This window comes from Oryctolagus cuniculus, chromosome 2 (genome assembly GCF_964237555.1).
Source record: "Oryctolagus cuniculus chromosome 2, mOryCun1.1, whole genome shotgun sequence".
NCBI classification, from domain to species: Eukaryota; Metazoa; Chordata; class Mammalia; order Lagomorpha; family Leporidae; genus Oryctolagus; species Oryctolagus cuniculus.
Window position 1 is genome coordinate 115,359,635 of NC_091433.1, and position 15,253 is coordinate 115,374,887.

The 15,253-nt window shown below is 47.1% G+C and overlaps 1 protein-coding gene across 1 annotated transcript in view; it reads right to left on the reverse strand.

Annotated features, from left to right (window-relative positions):
• Positions 1-2,070: 2,070 nt before the first annotated feature.
• RPIA (ribose 5-phosphate isomerase A) overlaps positions 2,071-15,253 on the reverse strand; it is a 30,511-nt gene continuing 17,328 nt past the window's right edge. The window contains exons 5-9 of the mRNA XM_002709617.5: positions 13,057-13,121; positions 12,233-12,301; positions 10,644-10,785; positions 8,705-8,804; positions 2,071-2,988 (exon numbers count right to left, since the gene is read on the reverse strand). Coding sequence (XP_002709663.1) covers positions 2,891-2,988; positions 8,705-8,804; positions 10,644-10,785; positions 12,233-12,301; positions 13,057-13,121 — 474 coding nt within the window. The 3' untranslated portion in view covers positions 2,071-2,890. The remainder of the gene's footprint in view (positions 2,989-8,704; positions 8,805-10,643; positions 10,786-12,232; positions 12,302-13,056; positions 13,122-15,253) is intronic.

The following is a 15,253-nucleotide window of genomic DNA, read 5'->3' on the forward strand; positions in this document are numbered from 1 at the left end:
CATTAGGCAACACAAACTATTCTAAGTGTGACGTTGATCTTGAAGCAGGTAGGAGGCCTGGAGTCAGAGAAGGCTAGCCTGCTTCCCAGTGTGTGATGAGTTACTTTAAACCGAGCCTGGTTCTCTGAACCCTGCAAACCGAGAGGACGCTAGGTAAAGCTGCGTGGGACAACGGGCAAAGGCCCAGAACAGTGCCTGGTACACAGCACTCAGATATGATCTTCGTTACCCCTCCTCACCACCTTCAGACAAAAAGGTGGACGCTACTGAAACAGCACATTAAAAACACTACATTAAAGCAAAGCTCTTCTCTGGAAATAAGTCAGCCTCTTGAAAGGATCCCTCTAAAATTAGCTTTTCTTTGAAACTTGCCTGAATCCATTGGAATTTTCCCACAAGAAGTCACAATGTGACATCCGTGGCACCTCTTATAGTTAACATGAGAATCCTCCCAGAGTCTATAAAACCCCCGACCTGGAAACCAGGGGTCCGAGGCTAGCTCATTTGCTCATTAACTGGCTACGTCTGCAACTAACTCTTCAGCCCTGTGCCTCCACCACAAACTGGCCATTGTTTAACTTCGGTTAGAAGTGCTTTGGTAGCAGTAGGCAGTAGTGATGGCCTACACTGCCACCAGGGTCACAGTAACCACTTTCCTTGCTGATGGCACCCTCCCGCCCTTGGTGCTGACAACCCCTCCAGCATCCCACACTCCTCCATCGTGGCGCACCTGTCCACCTGCCCACCAGGCTGCAAGCAGCTGGGAAACAGGCAGTATCTGGCTCATGTGTGTCCCACCCTTCCGTTTCCCTAGTGCCCACCAGGGATTGGTCCATGATGGGAGCTCAGAAACTTGGTAAGTGTCAGAACTTTACAAGAAGTACTAGCCGAAGCCAAAAATGATTAATTTTATTTGAATCCAAGTGATTTTTCTCCTAGGTGCCTCCCAAAAGTGTGGCAGCTTCCCCAAACTTACTGCTTGTCCTGAGTCTCTCAAAACTGATCTCAGGTACAAGCAAATTATTTTTTCTGTCCTATTGCCAGCAGAATCACATTGAATAACTATTTTATTGAAGCAAACTTTGTCTCTGGAGCAAACTGTTTTGCTTGTGCCTAGAGTATCACAGGTGTTTGTTTTCAAGGGAAGAAAAACCTCATATTAAGATTCAGACCTTGTTGTTGAGTCACAGGTGTGAATGTTACAAACCAGCAGAAAATTTACATGTGATATGAAGCATGCAGGTGTTTTTCACAAACCCAGTTTAACTTCATCTTCATCCCTGAATTAAATCCATGCCACAAAAGTTTTAAAGGATTATGTAAAAAATTTGCTCTACCAAGTGTTCAACTAAGAGCTAATACCTGTTTTGTGCAAAAATTATTGCCCTACCAAAGGCAGTCTGAAAGAAAAACAATGTACTCCTAACAGCAGGTTTCCTAACACAGGATGAGACATTTTGAAGAGCACATTGGGAGTGCAAAAACCAAGGAATGTGGCAAGGAACAAGAAGTCTCTGATGCTCAGTCAGTCCTGATTAACTTTTATTCTGCAACGTGATTCAGCAGGAATTTAGTAACAGTTCAAGCTTCAAAACAGGTGGAAAACAGGGGGAATGACTGTGCAAGCATTGTGCAAAGTTAGCACAGAGGAGCCATGCTCTCAGCAGAAAGCCTTTGGCAACAGAACGGTTCCTCTGAGGGAGGCCCTAGAGCTATCGCCGAGCTGCGCCCGTGACACTGTTTTCTGGGCAGCTCACTGCTTGTCAGGCAGATGTCTGAGCTCACAGGGTGGGGGCACTACAAAGGAACTTCAGGTTACCTATTCTGTGGCTTATCAGCTTTCACAACTAACGAAGCTTTGATTCATATAAAACTGAGAATTTTGACTTTGTTCAACTGTTAGAAGTCTATGGAACAAGCATTTCCTTAGGCAACTGAAGCAAGCTCTCCCAGAAATAAAGGAAGTATTCTTCGGCTCAAGATTTCTCCAGTGAATTCCACCCATTATCAAATATCAGCCATACTGATCCCCATTTCCCAACCAATTCTGTAGAGAAGACAGAGTCAAAATGGCACCACACTGTTTATTCCAACCTTCAAAGAACATAAAGAGGTGATGACATCTGATGCCAAACCATGCCAGTAATAATAAAGCAACAGAAAAATAAGTAACAACAAAAAGAAAATGATTTAAAAAAACAACTATTTCACATTTCACAGCAGTGCCCTGGCAGCACTGGCAAGTATTTCCGGCCAACTGCTTCCAACAACAGGGGTCTGAACAAAGCCCTGATCTTAGCGAAGGTGCCACCGCATTTGCCCCGGGAGTTTACATTCCAATCCCAAGTCACCACACGTCACACTGTTCCACTCAGCGGACTTTGTAAACCTCATCTTCAGAAGTAACTGCATTGTGCGTGATTACAATGAGGACGAACTAAAAACACAAGAGAGTGGCAGAAAAGTAAACCAAGCATGCTGTAAGGCATCAGGAGATCACTGCTGGCCAGGTCCTTCATGTGACCAGCTTCAAGAAAAGCTCTGATATTCATTTCTCAGCAAACCCAGCAGGCTCAAGTCAAAGGTTTTAAAGACAGTCTCCCCCTTCTTGCCCTATTCTTTTTTATTTATTTATTTTTTGGTAAATGTTTCATATAAAACATGAAATCAAGTTCTACTTTATAAAAAACTGAATATTTTTCATAGTAAAAATATATATATATATCTTTAAATTTCTCTGTTTAAAAAGACACATAGTAACAATACTGCAGACGACTGGGCTTAGACCCCACCCCCACCCCCCATACATTAAGGCAAAGGCTCCTGGACAGGCACAGCCACCCTGGCTGTGGGCTGGAGACCAAGGTGAACACATCTGCTCCTCGTGGGGTCAACAGAAGGGCTTCTCCCGCACGGTCACGGAGCCATCCTGCATCCCGAAGTAGACTCTCTCCGCCATGTTGATGAACAGGCCTGTGTCCACCACACCTGAAGGACAAAGCACGGAAAGGAGCAGTGAGTGCCAGCTTCCCAAGGCAAGAGGATCGGGTCCTGGGGTCACCAGAAGCAACCGGCACAGGCAGCACTGGACAAATGACAGCCAAAGCTTCCTCTCCCACACAGCAATGAAGATTCTGATTGTCTGTGAAGCTTCTTGTCACCTCTTTCTCCCCCCTTCTCTTGGCTTTCCTTCCGTACCCAAGGCCAAGCTTTGTCACTCCTTGAGGCCTCTGCTGACGCATTCCCTTTGCCTGAACCAGTCAAGCGCTTCTAGGAAGGACTTCTCCACGTCTCCAACACCACAGATGACAGGCTGACTTCTGGACAGACTCTCCAGGACTAGTCCCAGCAGCCCCCACTCCTAGCTATTTTTAGCTTCACTACTGGCCTTGCAGGATTTCTTCAGAGTGGAAAGAGACATTTTCAAGGCGAATATCTAACAAAGGACCCACATCAAAGTATATAAACAACTCCACAAAGTATTAAAATAGCACACAACCTAATGGAAAAATGGGCAAAAGATCTGAACAGGTGTTTCACAAAAGGGGCTGGGATGGTGGCACAGTGGGCTAAACTACGCTTGCAATTGCTGGCATCCCACACCGGAGCACTGGTTTGAGTATCAGCTGTTCCACTTCCAATCCAGTTCCTTGCTAATGCACCCTGGAAGGCAGCAGCAGATGGCCCAAGCACTTGGATTTCCATCACCCACGTGGAAACCCGGATGGAGCTCCTGGCCCCTGGCTCCAGCCTGGTCCTGTCAAGCCATTTGCAGGCATTTGGGGACTGTGCCAGCTGATGCAAGACATTTCTCTCTCAAGTAAATACACACACACACACACACACACACACCCTAACCAAATAGCTAATAAACACTGAACAGGTGCTCAAATTCATTAGTCACAAATTATATCTACAAACTATCACTACACAAAAATGAGTTTAATGATGAAACGTGGCTAGGATGCAAAAATGTTCTCACATGCTGATGATGGACGGTAAACTGGCAAGAACACTGTGGAGAATGTTTGATTAGCCCATCTTGTAAAGTTGAACAAATTCATACTTAACTACTCAGCAATTTTACTTCTAGATATACAACTGTCAGACATACATATGGCCATGAAAATACATCTATAAGATGTTCACAGCCATACTTTTCCAATAACTGAAAACAGAATAGTCAAATGCCCATCAGGAACACAAACATATTTCTCTCTCACACGCACACAGACGATGGGACACTATTCAGCAATGAGAATTAACCGCAGTCAGCTCTCTGCATCTGTGGATTTCATATTCACTGAGTCGACCAAGCACAGCTCAAAGATATTTGAAAAAATAAAATTCTATCCGTATTGAACAGGGACAGACCTTTTTGTCATTACTTCCTAAACACTAGAGCATAACAGCAATTTATGATTTACACATTCATATTGCATTAGGTATTCTAAGTAAGCCAGAGATGACTTAAGGTACACGGGAGGATATGCACAGGTTATGTACCCCATTTTATGTAAGGAACTGGCACACCCTCGGATTGTGGTATCCACAGAGAATCCTGGAACCAAGCCTCAAGGGATGTCAAGGGACAGCTGTACAACCACGCATGATCTTTACCAACAATATTTGTATGTTTACACACATACTCATGAGATAACATTAAGAGAAAAAACATTTGGTAAACTCGATCTGTTGGGAATCAGGTACCTGCATATGCTGGTGGTAGAACCAATGAGTACAGCCCACAGAAGGCAGGCTAGCACCATCTAGCAAAATCAGACATGCTTGCTTGTCCTCTGATCCAGTAATTCCCTTCCGGCAAAGCACTGGAAACATAAATGTCCACTGGATGGGATCCAGTTAAGTGTTCTGTTATACAGCCATAAAATGAATAGCAGAGTTATTTTTAAAAGAGGAAAGAACGAGGAAGCTCTTCTGTGAGCCAGCATGTAATGATCCCCAAGACAGAAAGGCAGGGACAGAACACATATTAAAGTATGCGGTCACTGTGGAAAGGCAGTGGTGGGTGCCATGGAACTGCAGGTGAAGCAGCACCTGGAACCCCAACATCCCTTAGTGGAGTGCCCGGGCTGTAGCTCCACTTCTAACCCCCGCTGCCTTCATGCACACCCTGGTGATGGCTAAAGGACTTCACTCTGTCACCCATTTGGAAGATCCAGACTAACTTCCCAGGTCCTGGCTTCTGCCTGGCCTAGCCCAGCTCTTGTGAATAATTTGGGGAGTGAACCAGCAGAAGGAAGACCTCTGTCTCTCTTTCCTGACCCCACCCCTGTTTCTTATGAAAATCCATAAGTACATATACACATAATTAAATAAATAAAATTTTTTGAAAGGCCACACGACTTTTTTCTAACATTGGCTGCCTCCAGATATGGTAACTAGTTAGTTGGGAAATGGGGAAGGAAACTTGCCACTATTTACTCATTTGAACTACATAATTTCAAAACAATTTAAAAACTAGCCAACCATAAACAAATAAAAAGGAGCAGTGAGCCACCAAAACACAAAAGTCCCTGGCACCAAACTGTGCCTCCACAACCAGGGCCTCCCAAGTATAAGCAAAGCAGCCACTGGACATCCACCCTTCTCAAACCGTTCTGATTCAAGAAAGTCAGATCATGTGGAGAAAAGGCCGTAAAGAAAGTGCAGAGGGGCTGGCGCAGTAGTAGTGGGTTAAGCTGCCACCTGCAGTGCCAGTTCCAGTCCTGGCTACTCCATGTCTGAGCCAGCTCCCTACTACTGTGCCTGGGAAAGCAGCAGAAGATGGCCCAAGTGCTTGAGCCCCTGCACCCATGTGGGAGACCTGGAAGACATTCTTGGCTCCTAGCTTCAGATCTGCCCAGCTCTGGCCATTGCAGCCATTTGGGGAGTGAACCAGCAGATGGAAGATTTCTCTTTCTCTCTCTCTCTCTCTGTAACTCTGCCTTTCAAATAAAAGCATAAATCTTAAAAAAAAAAAAAAAAAAAAAAAACAAACCAGAGATGGGACCGGTACTGTGTTGTAGCAGGTTAAGCCACCGGATGCAGTGCCAGCATCCCATATGAGTATAGGTTCAAGTCCCATCTGCTCCTCTTTTTCTTTCTTTTTTTTTTTTTTAAGTTTTGTTTGTTTGTTTGTCTTTTTTTTAATTTAAAAGGCAGAGCTGCAGATAGGCAGAGGCAGAGAGAGAGGGAGGGAGAGATCTTCCCTCTGCCGGTTCACTTCCCAGATGGCCACAATGGCCGGTCTGAAACCAGGAGCCATTAGCTTCTTCTGGGTCTCTCATGTGGGTGCAGGGGCCCAAGGACTTGGGCCATCTTCTACTGCTTTCCCAGGCCGTAGCAGAGAGCTGGATTGAAAGTGGAGTAGTTGGGACTCAGCCGGCACCCATATGGGATGCTGGCACTGCAGGTGGTGGCTTTACCCACTACGCCACAGCACTGGCCCCTGCTCTACTTTCAATCCAGCTCCCTGATAATATGCCTGGGAAAGCAGCAGAGGATGGCCCAAATGCCTGGGCCCCTGCACTCACATGGGGGACCTGGAAAAAGTTCCTGGCTCCTGGCGTCAGCCTGGCCCAGCCCCAGCCATTGCAGCCATCTGGGGAGTGAACCAACAGATTGTGCTCTCTCCCTCCCTCCTCTCTGTGTAACTCTTTCAAATAAATTAATTAATTAAAAAAGAATTGCTGGTAAAGACTGATGCCTCTCCCACCTCAGATAAAATACAGTGGAAGGTTGGAGGATGCTAAGGTGAACAAGGAGGGAAGAACCCAAAACAGCTTTGGCCCTGCTGATACCATATTATCTTACTTAACAGCTAACCTCTTTTTACATTTTCCTCACTCCAGGTTCCTAAATGTAGCTTCTACGTCTTAGGCAGAAAACAAACAGGAGGAAAACTCCCCCACAAGGGACACCTCAATGGCTCCATAAGCCAAGAAAAGTCTGAAGCGGTGCAACAGAGCCCCCTAGTGGACACTGCAAGAACCCTATCTTAGAGAAAAACAGCACCGACACGGATGAGCCATTTCCCACCTGGGCCTCCGCATTTGTCTGCATTATCATCGTAGGCAAATTCCCCTAGTTTACTAACAGCAGTGTCTGTGTCTTCTCTCCCTCCTGCCTTCTCGGTTCTTTAATTCTTCCATTGAAGGCAGCATTAAGCAAGAGAATGAGTAGAGTTCAACTCATCTTTCTGACTCAAAAACCTTGTAGCAGATTGTCAGCAGAAGACAAGATAACTAAAGCAGAGTTGGAAGAATCGGCTCTTTATTGCATGGCACACAGTCACACCATCTCCATTCCCAGCTAGCGTGGATGACTGAGAATCCACACACCCAACTAATGCTGAAGACGTGGTGCCCTTTCTTCCCAGGGTTCATTCAATCAACACATCAATCCTCCCAACAGCCCTGTATCAGCCCCTTCTACCAAGGAGGATCTCAGGCACAGAAAATGTCCACTAACTGCTCAGTTCACAGTGCTAGAGCGTGGCAGGATGAGGATCCGAACCCAGGCAGCTGCTCTGAGCCACTAAGTTGGCCTTTTCTACTAAGTTGGCCTGCCTGCCTCCTAAGTCAGTTCTGGCTCAAGAATATTCCCTGACATGGAAAACTCCCAGTTAGACTCCTAGGGACTGATACCTCCCACGCCTCGTCTCCTTCCAATCCCCCGTACGAGCGCCCTCAGTTCCTCCTCTGGTCACTGAGGCTAAGGCTTCAAAACCCATCTCTACGCTGCCCACCCGCCTTCACCCTGAGCCCCCCTGCTCCACCCCACCACTCCCAGGCACAAGCTGCGTGAGAGGCCCCCACTGCTCTCACCGTTCGGGTCACACAACCTCTCCTTAGCCTGGCACTTGAGCAAGTAGAGATTAAAGCTCAGGGACCAGGGCAGACAACAAAGGGCTCCCATCTGGGTGCTGCAGCCGCTGGTTAAACTGCATAACGTTGCTCAGCCTGTGTCCTCCTCTAGAGCTGCCTCATCATCGTGGGAATAAAGTGAAACTTTCTTAGACACTCAGCACTGTCTAGGTGACGCTGTGCTAAGACACAGGCCTACATCTACACCAGAAACCTCCACATCACCAAAGTTTCTCACATTCCCCCAAAGAAGCAGCTCTGTGTGCTCTTGGAATTCCCCGAGCAGAATTTAGCCCACTCCGTCTTGTCTGTAGGCAAGGACTCCACACAGCCACACAGAGCTTTCCCAGGTTTACTGAGCACAGATTCCGTCCATGTTCTTCTGCTCGGAGCCTCCTCTGTAGCACGGAGCTCAGGATCTTGCCCGTGGCACAGGATCTTGCCCGTGGCACGTATCCAATGGCTGTAGGTACACTGAGTCAATTTCCCCACTACTTAAGAAGACAGCCCAGAAAAACCAACGCAGGTTCAGTCAGCTCCTGGCAGGCAAGACTCTGCCCAGAGATGGTGGCCCTCTGACTTTCCATCAGCTCCAGGACTGTCCCAACCCCCACGAATGCGAGAGACAAGCACCAAGCTGCTAGTTATGCATCAGTCATTCCTGGGGAGAAGACAAAGGAACCCACGCTGGAAAGCCCGGACACCATGAAAAGAAACCAAGTTCTTCTTCCCAACCAGGTCCTTCAAAGCCCACGTCCATCATGCCTTCTGCGGCCAATGAAGGGACAGTGACAAAGGGCACGGTGACTCTGCCCAGTAAACGCTATTCACGTTACCTGGGATCATCTTGATAGCGATGTTCACTTCACTCCATTTGTGTGCACGGTCAAACTTCCAGTCCAGGATAAAATTCCCATTATCTGTCACCACAGGACCCTAGGAGATAATACATTTACCACAATGAGGGCTCACAGTAAGGGCTCAGTAAGTCTTAGCTGTCACTATACTGAAAAGTCACCACAGAACAGATTACCAACACTGCCCAACATGAAAGCAATAGGCTCTGAAGTTGGACAGGCAGGGGTAGGTTTACTTCTGTTAGTCCAGAACTCCCCAATAGCTCTGAATACTAGAAAAGCAGAAGGAGTGTTTAGGAACACCAATGTTGACAGACACCATGGTCAAGGGCAGGGATTCTAGGGCTCCCCTCCAGACTAGAGGAGAAGCGGTAGGAGCTGAGTAAGAACTCTGGGGGCAGGCATTAGAGGTGGCTAAGACACCTCTTGGGACACCCATGTGCCATATCAGAGTGCCTGGATCCTGCCTGATTCCAGCTTCCTGTTAATCCACGCCCAGGGAGGCAGCGAAAGTGATGGCTCTCCGCCTCCCAAGTATTTTTGAGACCTACACTGAGTTTCTGGCTCCTGGCTTCAGCCTGGCTCAGCCCTAGCTTTTGTGGGCTCTTGGGGAGTAAACCAGTAGATGGGAGATCTCTCTGTCAGTCTCTCTACCTTTCAAATAAATAATGTTTTTTAAAAAATTGAAAACACACACACACACAACTCCATGAAGGCAGGGAGCTAAGGCTCTTGCCTGGAGTAAACCATCTATAAGAAACAATCCCACAACCTGCTCTGGCCCTCAGCTAAAGCGAGCCACAGAACATCAGTCACAGCCTGGGAAAACCCACTGTGGTTAGGACTAGGGTTTTTTTTTTTTTTTCATTAAAGTCATAAAAACACTGGAAAGCAAACACATTAAATGAAAAATGTGCCAGGGTTTAGTCACAGATCATTTTGTTTCTTCTTTATATCTTATAAGCTTTTTATTTAGCATATAAATTGCTATGTAGACTATAAGTATAGTTAGGTTGAATTATTTCTTTTGCTTGTTTACATGTAAAAGAAAAAAAGCTTTTTGCAACCAACCCATTGAAAAGCCAAAGAGAAACATTTGGACTAAAGTGTCTGGAGTAGACTACTATAAAGGAGTCAGATCCACTGCTAAAATTCTACATCTTGTCATATTTATACACAGGATGAGAGAAGCAAGGAGAAAAAAAAAGATGATGCATGTGGTCAGTGTTGTGGTACAGCTGGGTAAGCCTCTGCTTCCAACACCAACACCAGTAACCCATATCAGAGTGCTGGTTCAAGTCCTGGCTGCTCTGCTTCTGATCCAGCTCCCTGCTAACGTGCCTGGGAAAACAGCAGATGATGGCCCAAGTGCTTGAGCCCCCACTACCCATGTGGGAGAGCCAGATGGAGTGTCGGGTTTCTGGCTTTGGCCCTGACTAGCCCACCACTGCAGCCATTTGAGAATGGAAGTAGAAGAAGACCTCAGTCTCTCTTTGCCTGCCTCTTCTCTCCATCACTCTGACTATCAAATAAATCATCTTTTTTCTTTTCTTAAAAAGAAAATTGCACATGGAACCTAAAGTCTGTCCCAAACCCTGGTCAGCAGCTATTAAGCAGTGGGGAGGGGCTTCCAGTACAAAGGTCAGATCACCCAAAGAATGTAATATTCCAAGAGACAGAAAGAAAGATTCATCCCCCATCTATACATGAGATGTCCACTATATTGGGTATAGTCTTATCTTCATGTGATTGATTACAGAAACAAATAAAGCCAACTCTCTAAAAATAAACAAACGGTTAAAAATAAGTAAAAAACCGGCTGCCTGGTCAATGCACAGAGAACCAAACAGGAGCAGAGAGGAGGGTAACACAGACTGGAGTGCCCTCTGCACACCCCCACCCCACCCCAGCCACTTACCGCCTTGTGCACAGCCATTCGAAGCTGAACCTCGCCCCCAAACTTCCGGGTCACTGCTCGGCTCACTGGGACGTAAGCCATTGGGATGACCTCAATGGGGATTCCCTTATGCCATTGATCTCCGAGATTCTTTGAGTCTTTCCTGCGAAGAGTCAAGAAGTACCATGAAAGTAATAAGCTCAATGGTTCAGACAAAGACCACATTCACGAACGGGGTTAATTCGATGCTGGGGAGGGAAAGAAAGTGATGGGACCAGTATACACAGGGCTTCACACGCACTGGCTGTTCCACTGTGGGAAAGAAATATTTGAAACAAATATCACAAAAATGTTGGAATTGTATATAGTTGGTTTGTGGACATACAGACTTTATTTATGCTTTTTCTAGAGCTGCTATAAAATTCTTATTCTCTCTCTCTTTCTCACACACACACACACACACACACACAGAGGTACATGTGCCTTAGCCAGACTCCTTGAAGGAGACTCTGGGAGCCTGGTTGAAGACTGTCTGCAACACAAGTCATGTGTGGCACATTCTGCAGAAGGCAGGGCACACTGAGTCACTGCCCATGGGCAGAACACAGCCTGCTTCTTAGAGGTTCCCTGTGACAATCGGATGAGTGACACCTGAGTACCTGCTCTGCTAGTAGGGTTGACAAGCTGTTTCCTTCCCTATCTCTTGGACATAAGAACCAGCACAGGAGATCCCCACTCAGCTTAAAAATGCTGTGATCATGGGGCTGGCACTGTGGTGTAGCCGGTAAAGCCACCGCCTGCAGTGCCAGCATCCCATATGGTGCTAGCTCGAGTCTCAGCCACTCCACTTCCAATCCAGCTCTCTGCTATGGCCTGGGAAAGCAGTGGAAGATGGCCCAAGTCCTTGGGACCCTGCACCCACATGGGAGACCTGGAAGAAGCTCCTGGCTCCTGGTTTCAAATCAGCACAGCTCTGGCCATTGCGGCCATATGGAGAGTGAACCAGCAGATGGAAGACCTCTCTCTCCCTCTCTCTGCCTCTCTGTAACTCTGCCTTTCAAATAAATAAATTTAAAAAAAAAAAAAAAAAAAAAAAAAGAATGCTGTGATCAGTTAGTGACATCTACAGTCAGTGTGAAAGCAGAATGTAAGACGTTAGTCCTAGGGGCCGGCAGGGTGGCATAGCGGGTAAAGCCACCACCTGCAGTGCCGGCATCCCATAAGGCACTAGCTCGAGTCCCGGCTGCTCCACTTCTGAACCAGCTCTCTGCTATGGCCTGGGAGAGCAGTGGAAGATGGCCCGAGTGCGTGGGCCCCTGAACCCACGTGGGAGACCCAGAAGAAGTTTCTGGCTCCTGGCTTTGGGTTGGCGCAGTTCCGGGCATTGCAGCCATCTGAGGAGTGAACCAGCAGATGGAAGACCTCTCTCTCTCTCTGCCGCTGCCTCTCTGTAACTCTGCCTTTCAAATAAATAAATCTTTAAAAAAAAAAAAAAAAAGACCTTAGTCTAGCAATCAGTCTCAGAAAGTCACAGAGTCTCTATTTCACCACAAGTTCCTCTTTGTGCACTCTATTTCCCAGCAGGCAGTTCAAAACACTGGGCACTGTACCTGAAGTCAGCGATCACGATGAAGTGACTGGCGTACCCTGCCACAATCTTCTCCTGCGTCAAACAGCCTCTGAGGATGGGAAAAAAGAAAGAGTACAGGATTAAGACAGAATCTCAACTGGGGAACTAAGATCAGATACAGGAACCCCAAATCCATTCAACCTAACACTTTAAGAGAAATTCCACTTAATTTGACAGGGTGATGAGTGGAGCAAGCCCTGGACACAGAATCAGCAGACCTGGGATCAGGCCTGCCCCTGCTGCTGACCAGCTAAATCACCTTACATCTGCCATCAGGAAGACCAAGGAACACAGAAGAAAATCTTAGGGACAATGAAGTAGATTTTACACCATTCGATACCGACTTGACTGTGAGAACCGGGACTTCACCTTCTTCAACTCACCACTCCCTGATCCAAAATAAGAACAACCCAGTAAATATTTTCCAGATAAATGAATGGCTTCCCTAGCTGCCCACAGAGGTAAGACGACCTTTAAAGCAAAGGCCACACACTGAGCCCACAGCTAGCCCAATAATATGTGCTTTGGCCTGCCCAGTTTTCAAGGTTTCAGAGAGCAGAACACAGACACACAGAAGGCCCATGAAGATGAATCACCCATCGCCCTGAACAGGCCCGGGTTCCTGGACACCACACTGCTGCTAATGCCAGACATGCCAGTCCAGCTCTCAGGACATTTGCCATCAACATCCTGGTAGAAAGACAGACTCCCACACATCACAGTGGCAATTCCACTGCATTGCACTTTGCTTTGGCGAAGATTAACTGGCACGTACTCTTTAGTAAGAAAGTCCCCAACACTCACCCACCACCCTTGATGAGATTGAGATCAGCATCTACTTCATCAGCACCATCGATGGCGAGGTCAATCTGTGTTGAGGGGAGAGACAGACACAAAAACCCCTAAGCCTCATGAGGGGAGTCTCTGCTAACCTTCCCATGCACAGCCCATGAGACCCTCGGCAGCCCTAGCAGCTAGGTCCAATATTCTCATTTAACCAAACAAGCTGAGGCCACCTGGGAAGGCAGCAGAAGATGGCACAAGAACTTGGATCCCCAAGGGTAGGAAACCGGGATAGAATCCCTGGCTCCCGGCTTTTTAGACCTGCCATCTGGGGAATGAACCAGCAGATGGAAGTTCTCCATCTCTCTCTGTTGCTCTCCCTTTCAAATAAATAAATTTATTAATTAAAAAAGCAGCTGAGGCCCCATGATTAAACCCCTTCACTAGGGTCACAAGGAAACAAGCAGAAGACTTAGGACTCAAACCTGGATTAGCCATTACCCACAATGCTATACTTGTTCTTGTCACTGAAGGACTTCTCTGTGGACAAGCTAGAATTACCTAGAGTATGCATTCTCAATGTGGGTACCAAAATTCCCAAGGAAGCAAAAACTGTCTCTTGGGGGTAGGGGGGTGAAAAACCTTAAATATTCAATTGTTTTTGGCCTTCCAAAAAGCCACAAGTACATAAACAGATATACAATATATCAGTGCTATTAAATGTCCCGTTGTGGGGGGGCCCCCCTTGCAGGGCAGTGATGTCAATTAAAAAAAGAAAACAAACAAAAAAACCCTGACAGAGAAGTCTTTGCACTGAAGTGGGCAGACATACAAGAAATTTCAATTTGTTCCTGGGTTAGAAACTACTTGAGGCATTCCCACTAAGACCCAAAGCACTGTCTGGGCCTGCCCATTCCCTCCATGAGGAAGCTCTACCACCAGCCCCAAAAGCAGCTGAGGAGCAAATGGGTTCAATCATCTCTCAAAAACCAAATCAGGGAAGTAGAGGACACCAGTTGGATGCCTGGATTCCAGCCCTTGCTCTTTCTCAGTCCCCACTTCCTGCTAATGCCCACCCTGGGAGGCAGCAAGTGATGGCTCAAGTGACTAGCATCACTGGCACCCAGGTGGGGGGCCCCAGACTGAGTTCCTGGCGCCTGGTTCAGTCCTACCCAGCTCCAGCTGTTGTAGACATTTAGGGAATGAAACAGCTGGCAGGAGGCATAGCTCTCTCTCAAATAAACAAAACCAATGAAGCTATCTATTTCTCATCACTCATGGTACTCTGCAAGGACAACACAGACTTCAAGCAGTTTTTTTTTTTTTTTTTTGAAGTATTTATTTATTTATTTGTAAGGTAAGAGTTAAGAGAGGGTGGCGGGACACAGAAAGAGAGATTTTTCTATCCACTTATGCACTCCCCAAATGGCTGTAACAGCCAGGGCTGGGCCAGATGGAAATCAGGAGCCTGGAACTCCATTTGGGTCTCCACGTGAGTGGTAGGGGACCCAAGCACTTGGGCCATCTTCTGCTGCCTTCCCAGGTGCATTAGCAGGGAGCTGGATCGAAAGTGGAGCAGCCAGGACTCCAACCCATGCCCACATGGGATGCCAGCATCGCAGGCTGTGTCTTAACCCACTACACCACAACACCAGCCCCTGAGCAGTTTTTTAAAACAGTGTCATGTAGGGTGGACACTGTGGTACAGCGGGTTAAGACACAGCCTGCGATGCTGGCATCTCATATGGGCATGGGTTAGAGTCCCAGCTGTTCCACTTCTGATCCAGCTCCGTGCTAATGTGCCTGGGAAGACAGCAGAAGATGGCCCAAGTGCTTGGGCCCCCTCACCCACATGGGAGATCCTGAAGAAGTTCCTGGTTCCTGGCTTTGGATCAACCCCGCTCCACTGTTGTCACCATTTGGAGTGAACCAAAGGATGGAACAGCTCTCTGTCTCTCCTCTCTGTGTGTAACTCTTTCAAATAAATAAATAAATCTTTTTAAAAAACAGTGTTGTGCAAGGTACACACTGCACCCATGGTGCAGCTGCTTGGCACGGCTGGCATGGCACAGGTGTAAAGCCTACAGGTTTGACATGCGGCGCTCTCACTTCCCTCCACTCACACATGCTAGTCTCTGTCTGAAGCTTCAGCCTGCACCACTCTTCCGCAACCCTACACTAACTTCAGGGTCAAGCTATGCTGTGGCAACTCTGGGGC